The sequence below is a fragment of the Muntiacus reevesi genome, chromosome 9 (assembly GCF_963930625.1).
Source record: "Muntiacus reevesi chromosome 9, mMunRee1.1, whole genome shotgun sequence".
NCBI classification, from domain to species: Eukaryota; Metazoa; Chordata; class Mammalia; order Artiodactyla; family Cervidae; genus Muntiacus; species Muntiacus reevesi.
Window position 1 is genome coordinate 46,557,317 of NC_089257.1, and position 7,741 is coordinate 46,565,057.

General features: G+C 38.4%; 1 protein-coding gene across 1 annotated transcript; it reads right to left on the bottom strand.

The window, feature by feature from the left end:
• Positions 1-3,247: 3,247 nt before the first annotated feature.
• On the bottom strand, positions 3,248-7,535 carry LOC136175926 (olfactory receptor 6B9-like). The gene is made up of 2 exons (XM_065946111.1): positions 6,597-7,535; positions 3,248-3,325 (listed from the first exon to the last, which is right to left on the bottom strand). Exons 1-2 carry the CDS (start codon positions 7,533-7,535, stop codon positions 3,248-3,250), a joined length of 1,017 nt encoding a protein of 338 aa, XP_065802183.1.
• Positions 7,536-7,741: the final 206 nt, after the last annotated feature.

A 7,741-nucleotide genomic window follows, 5' to 3' on the forward strand; every position in this document is an offset into this window, starting at 1 on the left:
GATTTACTGATTCAGACTTATCAATAGCTGAAACACTGGAGTTCTAGGATAATTCCAGATACTTCAGGAAATAGTAAAGTTATCCATTCAGTCTCTCAAGCCATAAATTTTTGAATTATTCTAAATTTTAATTCTTTTAACCTGAAACACCCCAGTTAATCAAATGATTAAGGACATCTCTATTTTTAAAGTGCGAGGACTGCTATCAGTAGGGTTGTACAGACATCTGTTAATACAAAAAAGCAATAACTCTCTGTAGAAGCCAATATTAATAATCTGTGTGCTCCCGCTATGTTCTAAAGACTTCACATATGTGTTATCTAATTTAACGCTTTGAACAACTCTATAAAATGTTACTAATATTCCCAATTTCCAAACAAGAAAGTGAAGGTTCATAATAAATAAAAATTTCCCCAAGTAGTGATTGTGTCAGTCAATGTTGTGTTACAGGTAATCAAATTTATCTTTGGTAGCTTAAGCAGAAAGAGAATTTGATTATTGTAAAGTCATTGAGAAGACTGGAGTTCAGGAGTTTAGGATGAACCCCAGAAACAACTTTGAGCCTCCACAACCACCTTGTCTCAGACACAATACAGAAAACTGTTGCTGTTGCTGCTGCTTCCTCTCTGTGGCTCATGAACCAAATCTGTTGCCTGCAGAACTTTGGCCATAAGCCACACCAGCTAAATGAATGTCCCCCACACTGACTCCTTCTGCCTATGATTTATGTGAGAATCAAAGTATTATATAAATGCATCATACAGGAAGCTAAATATTAATGAAAACCTGAGGTCTGTAATTGTAAGCTTTCCAGCCTTAACATGTTAGAAAATATTGAAATGAGTATGAAGAAAGACATGATGTTTGCTTCAATCTAAAAATTAGAGGAGTTGGAGAGAACAGAATGTTTAAAAATTGGAACTAACGTGGAAGTAATGCCAAAAAATGTGGAAGTTATGGGCACTGTGGCTATCAGTTGGAAGTCTGACATTCAGACAGGAATTTATTCCTCATATATCTATTGATCACTGAATGCATGATAATAGCTTTTAGTAACTGTGAGATATAAAGAAACTTATAATCTAGTGTTTTAAATAAGATGTATATTTGAATCATTATCAGTATAAGATAGAGTCTAAAAAGTGTTACAACCAAGATATTGTCACTGTGAACACAAGTTACACACTAGAGTCATTTCTTCCTGATAGGTATGGAGACAAGTCAGCACAAGCGGGAAGTTGGAAGAAACAGAAAAGCCGTCATAGATGACTTGCAGTCCAGGTGAGTTTTAAAGACACAGAGGAGTCGGGTGGAGAGGGAGGTGGGAGGGGGGATCGGGATGGGGAATACGTATAACTCTATGGCTGATTCGTGTCAATGTATGTCAAAACCCACTGAAATGTTGTGAAGTAATTGGCCTCCAACTAATAAAATAAAATTAAAAAAAAAAAAGACACTATGAGCAGCCCTGTGCCTTGGGTTCTGTCGGATGATGTAGAGTAGTGTGTGCCAAATACTGTACCAGGTGCCTTCACGTGTATCCATTTTCATTTAACCTTCATATCAACTTTGGAAGTAGATATCATGATCTACTTTCAACCGATGAGGAAACTGAAGCTCAAAGAAACCAAAATTCTAATTTGCTGCAAAAAAGCTACAAATTTAACTACTGCTAATACTGTAGACTGAAGCTGAATATTTGCCTCACAAGATCAAGTACTTTCCCAATATTTTTCCACTTACCCAGTTGCCAGTGAGGCTCTTTTAAAAGCCTGATTATGCTATTTATTAGAAGATAGTAAACCTGAGTGTGTGAAATAGAAGCAACTTTGAAAATATATTGGAGAAATTCTTCTACAGATCTTATAGTCTAATTTACTGTGATAAGACAAGAAATGCAACCTAAAAGGGGAAAAGGGAAAACAGCAGTTCTGTGCAGTAAACTAGCTTAAACTTGGGAAACAGACAGTCAAGTATCTATCTACGGTGTCAGGTGGTGAGGCTGGTATTATAGCTTCAAGGATGAATGAGGTTAATTTCTGCGCTAGAGAAACTCACAATATGCTCAGAGTCAAGCACAAACTGCCGTCTGCGATTCAAAATGAAGACGTGCTGTGGTCGGGGCTGAATGTTGACAGACAACGCCCCTCGTCCCTGCCTCACGGTGTAAGTGGCTGCATTTACCTGAAAAAACGCAGCAAGCTGAAGATCTAGTGCTTGCAGAGACTGAAAACACCTCTGCGGAACTTACTGTATGTCCACAAACCTATACGGTGAGAGGAATTCACAAATTAGTAAGACTTGGGTTGGTGAACATGAATCTACTTCTTCTTGTAACCCCTTTCTTCATTATGTCACTCTGTATTAGTCATCTTTCAGGTTTTTTAGGGGGCTGGTATCTCTCTTGACTCTTGCCCTTTTCTATCTTTAAAAGCCCTGCTCTTTATTACTGTCCACCATTTTCATCTATCTAATTCCTGCAAGTGTAGCCTAAATTCTACTTCTACTGGAACATTTTTTGTGATCATCCTAGGTCTAACTATTATTTGTTTCCAAGGAATCCTGTATTCATATCATCACACTTAACACTGGAGGCAATCGTGCCTTTATTTTCCTCACTCATCTCTGAACTATTAGGAGGAAGACTGTGTTTTTTTGGTAGTTGTCCACTGTAGTCTATCACAGAACTTGGCAAGAAATAGGGGCACAAGAAATAATGAATGAATGAAGTTAAGAAAGATGAGTATATTGTAGTTACTGAGTGTGCTGCAGGGACTAATATCAGAATGAATGTTTCATATTGGAGATCAGTAAAAATAAGGCTGATTTGGTTTAAGTGGCAAAATTGTCAGACATTATTGAGCTTCATGAATGGTAGAGTGATTCTAAAATAATAAATAAATGCACAGGGAACTCTGTTCAATATTATGTGGCAAACTAGATGGGAAGGGAGCTTGTGAAAGAATGGATACATGTACGTGTGTGGCTGTATCTCTTTGCTGCACATCTGAGGCTAGCACTATATTAATCAACTATACTCCAGTATAAAATAAAAAGTTTTAAAAAAGACTAGAATGAGTAGATACTATTTAATTCAAATTAAAAATTAATAAATAGTAGAGTAACATTTCAAAAGCAATAGATAAGAAAGATTAATACAGGAGTGTTGAATAATATATTCAGGGGGCTTAGATCAAAACTAGGAGACAAATTTAAGACTCCAACTTTAAGTGAACAAAATGTGGAGTCATAATAGCCTTTTCTGATTATTATTTTCATATTTTAACCTCAGCTTGATCAATTTTGTAGAATTCTTCTTGGTATTCTATATTTTCTTATCTAGTCAGCAGGTCCCATAATGATATATAACACTTGCATTTGCCTTAGAAAATTTGTATTTGTTTTTACCTATTATATGTAAGAACATGTTATATTGATGTATTGAGGGTTTCAGCTAAAGCATATACTGTTGTGATGCTATTCTCTTAGTTTGCTTATAATAGTCATATATAGCATGAAAGGTCACAAGAATCCAAAAGCCCAAAAGGGAGTGTCTCAAGAAATACATATCAATTGCAGAAATTATGTTAATACTGATTCTTTCATCTCTTGTGAACTACTGATCCCATTCCTGTAATAAGAAATAAGCTCTTATAGTCCTTGAAGTGTTTTCCTGGTAGTTCAGACAGTAAAGAATTTGCTTGCAATGCAGGAGACCTGGGTTCAATCCCTGGGTCAGGAAGATCCTCTGGAGAAAGGAATAGTTACCTACTCCAGTATTCTTGCCTGGAGAATTCCATGCACAGAGGAGCCTGGTGGGCCACAGTCCATGGTGTTACAAAGATTTGGACACAACTGAGTGACTAACCCTTTTGCTTTTTTTACTTTCAAACATGGATGAGAACTGAGAAATGCTCAAAATTATTATTATTATCAATGGTAGTTGATCAATAACACAATATAATTGCAAAGAGCACCATCATCACCATCACTACCACAGCACCATGTCTTTTCATCACATTTACAAATCTTATGTACTGAATTGCTTGATTGAGACACCAATGTTGTTAACAAAAGTCTCTCTAAGAGCTATGATCACAGACTCATATATTACTTAACACAGTTGTTAAAAGCTAGATTCTTTGGGTTCAAATAATGGTTTTGATATTTATTAGGTACACAATTTCAGGTAACTTATTTAAATCTCTCTGTGTATGCTTCACTTTCCTGATATATAAAATCAAGTATCTAATCATAACTAACTCATGGAGGCATTTTGAGAATAAAATAGATTATCTTATGTAAAGGGTTAATAAAACCAGTTTACATATGTTAATATTTACTGTTGCTCTCTCATTTCAAGGAATATATTGTCATATACAGTGCATATTAAATACACTTAAAGATTAAAGATTATACAGTGAAAGTGACAAATAGATTCAAGATATTAGCTCTGATAGAGTGCCTGAAACTAGGGACAGAGGTTCATGACATTGTATAGCAGGTGGTGATCCAAACCATCCCCAAGAAAGAGAAATACAGAATGGCAAAATGACTGAGGAGGCCTTACAAATCGCTGAGAAAAGAAAAGCAAAAGGCAAAGGAGAAAAGGAAAGATATACCCATATGAATGCAGAGTTCCAAAGAATAGCAAGGAGAGATAAGAAAGCCTTCCTGAGTGAACAATTTAAAGAAATAAAAGAAAACAATATAATGGAAAAGACTAGAGATCTCTTCAAGATAACTAGAGATACCTAGGGATTATTTCATGCAAAGATGAGCACAACAACAGACAGAGACGGTGTGTAACTAAGAGAAGCAGAAGATATTAAGAAGAGGTGGCAAGAATACACAGAAGAACTATACAAAAAAGATCTTCATGACCCAGATAATCACAATGATGTGATCACTCACCTAGAGTTAGACATCCTGGAATGCAAAGTCAAGTGGGACTTAGGAAGCATCACTACGAACAAAGCTAGTAGAGGTAATGGAATTCCAGCTGAGCTATTTCAAATCCTAAAAGATGATGCTGTGAAAGTGCTGTACTCATTGTGCCAACAAATATGGAAAACTCAGCAGTGGCCACGGGATTGGAAAAGGTCAGATTTCATCCCAATCCCAAAGAAGGGCTATGGCAAAAAATGTTTAAACTACCACACAATTGCACTTGTTTCACACACTAGCAAAGTAATGCTCAAAATTCTCCAAGCCAGGTTTCAACAATATGTGAACTGAGAACTTCCAGATGTTCAAGCTGGATTTACAAAAGGCAGAGGAATCAGAGATCAAATTGCCAACATCCATTGAATTATAGACAAAGAAAGAGAATTCCAGAAAAACATCTACTTCTGCTTCATTGACTATGCTAAAGCCTTTGACTGTGTGGATCACAACAAACTGTGGAAAATTCTTCAAGTGATGGGAATACCATACCACCTGACCTGCCTCCTGAGAAATCTGTATGCAGTTCAAGAAGCAGGAGTTAGAACTGGACATGGAAGAATCAACTGGTTCAAAATTAGGAAAGGGGTACATCAAGGCTGTATATTGTCACCTATTTAATTTATATGCAGAGTACATCATGTGAAATGCCAGTCAGGACATAGCACAAACTGGAGTCAAGATTGCTGGGGAAAATATCAATAACTTCAGATATGAGGATGACAACACCCTTGTTGCAGAAAGTGAAGAGAAACTAAAGAGCCTCTATTGAAAGTGAAAGAGGAGAGTGAAAAAGCTGGCTTAAAACTCAACATTCAAAACACTAAGATGATGGCATCTGGTCCCATCACTTCACGGCAAATATGGGGTAACAATGGAAACAGTGACAGACTTTATCTTCTTCGGCTCCAAAATCATTGCATATGGTGACTGCAGCCACAAAATTAGAAAACACTTGATCCTTGGAAGAAAAGCTATGACAAACATAGACAGCATATTAAAAAGCAGAGATGTTACTTTGCTGACAAATGTCCATCTGGTCAAAGCTACGGTTTTTCCAGTAGTCATGTATGGATGTGAGACTTGGACCATAAAAAGAGCTGAATGACAAAGAATTGATGCTTTTGAACTGTGCTGCTGGAGAAGACTTTTGAGATTACCTTGGACTGCAAGGAGATCAAACCAGTCCGTCCTAAAGGAAATCAATCCCAAATATACATTAGAAGGACTGATGCTGAAGCTGAAGCTCCAATATCAGCCACCTTATATGAAGGGCCAGCTTATTAGAAAAGACCCTGATGCTGAGAAAGATTGAAGGCAGGAGGAAAAGGGGATGACAGAGGACAAGATGATTTGATGGCATCACCGACTCAGTGGATATGAGTTTGAGCATCTCTAGGACATGGCAAAGAACAGGGAAGCCTGGACTACTGCAGTCCATGGGTCACAAAGAGACAAGATTGAGTGACTAAACAACATCAACAAAAGATTAAAGCAGTAAATAATGTGTTTTGTTTCTGTTTTTAATTTCTTCTGTCTTCAAATGCTGTGATTACTTTAAGAATCTAGATCTAGAGAGCAAGTAAGCGTGTACAACCATTGGAAGTGTCTCAAGAATGACTTCCTTGCTGGATCAGTCTCCTCCTCAAGGCAGCAGGTCTCAGCTGGCCAACACCCACTGTCTTTTTGATAGCATTCTTGACTTCCTGGTTCCTCAGACAGTAGATGAATGGATTTAGCATGGGCGTGAGGACTGCATACACAGCTGAGATGAGTTTGTTGGAGTTAAATGAAGCAATAGCTCTGGGCCGAACATACATAAAAATCATGGCTGTGTAATAAATTATGACTACTGTGAGGTGGGATGCGCAGGTGGAGAAGGCCTTCTTCCTTCCCTGGGTGGAGGGTATACGCAGAATGGTGGAGACAATGTAGACATAGGAGAGGATGGTAGTGGTGAGAGGGAAGACAAGAATGACAATAGCCAAAGCAAAGTCCACTAGCTCCGCTGTGGACATGTCTTTGCAGGCCAGTTTGAGGATTGGTGAGATGTCACAGAAAAAGTGGTTCATGACATTGGAGCCACAAAAGGCAACACGTGAAATGAAATAGACCTTGATTACAGAGACCATAAAACCACTCATATAGGAAAAAGCCATCAGCTGCACACAATAACCTGTGGTCATGATGACCGGGTATCTGAGAGGGTGGCAGATGGCCACATAGCGGTCATAGGCCATGGTTGCCAGAAGTACACACTCCGTGCAGGCAAGTGAGATAAAGAAGTACAGCTGGGTCATGCAGCCTGTGAAAGAGATGCGCCGTCTCTGCAGCAGGAATCCATCCAGCATCTTGGGGACTGTGACAGAGACATACCAGACCTCCAGGAAGGACAGGCTACTCAGGAAATAGTACATGGGCTTATGGAGGGAGCCAGTGACCCAGACAGTGAGCATGATGACAAGATTCTCCATTACCACCAACAAGTAGACCACAAGGAAGAGGGAGAAGAGCAGGACCTGCAGCCAGGGGGCGGTGGGGAAGCCCACCAGGATGAACTCCCTCACCAGAGTGACGTTTCTCCCCAGCATGACTAAGAGCTCTGAGAGGCAGGAAGTCTTCTATGACAACATCGCAAATAAATGACTATGGCATTGAAGAGGAGACCAGTACAAGTTATAAATCAGTCTTTCCTGGGAATGAGACTCATAAAATAATCTCTGTTAGTATGAAGTCATTTTCCGATGTGAAGCATACATTTTCATCAAAATTTTTTTTTATATTTGTTTTGAAAATA

Bases quoted from the DNA above. Each gene is read 5' to 3' on its own strand.
- LOC136175926 (XM_065946111.1), bottom strand. From the start codon at position 7,535: ATGCTGGGGAGAAACGTCACTCTGGTGAGGGAGTTCATCCTGGTGGGC. The intron at 3,326-6,596 runs GCCTTGAGGAGG...AAGAAAATATAG, and splicing joins TTGGCCAGCTGAGACCTGCT to AATACCAAGAAGAATTCTAC.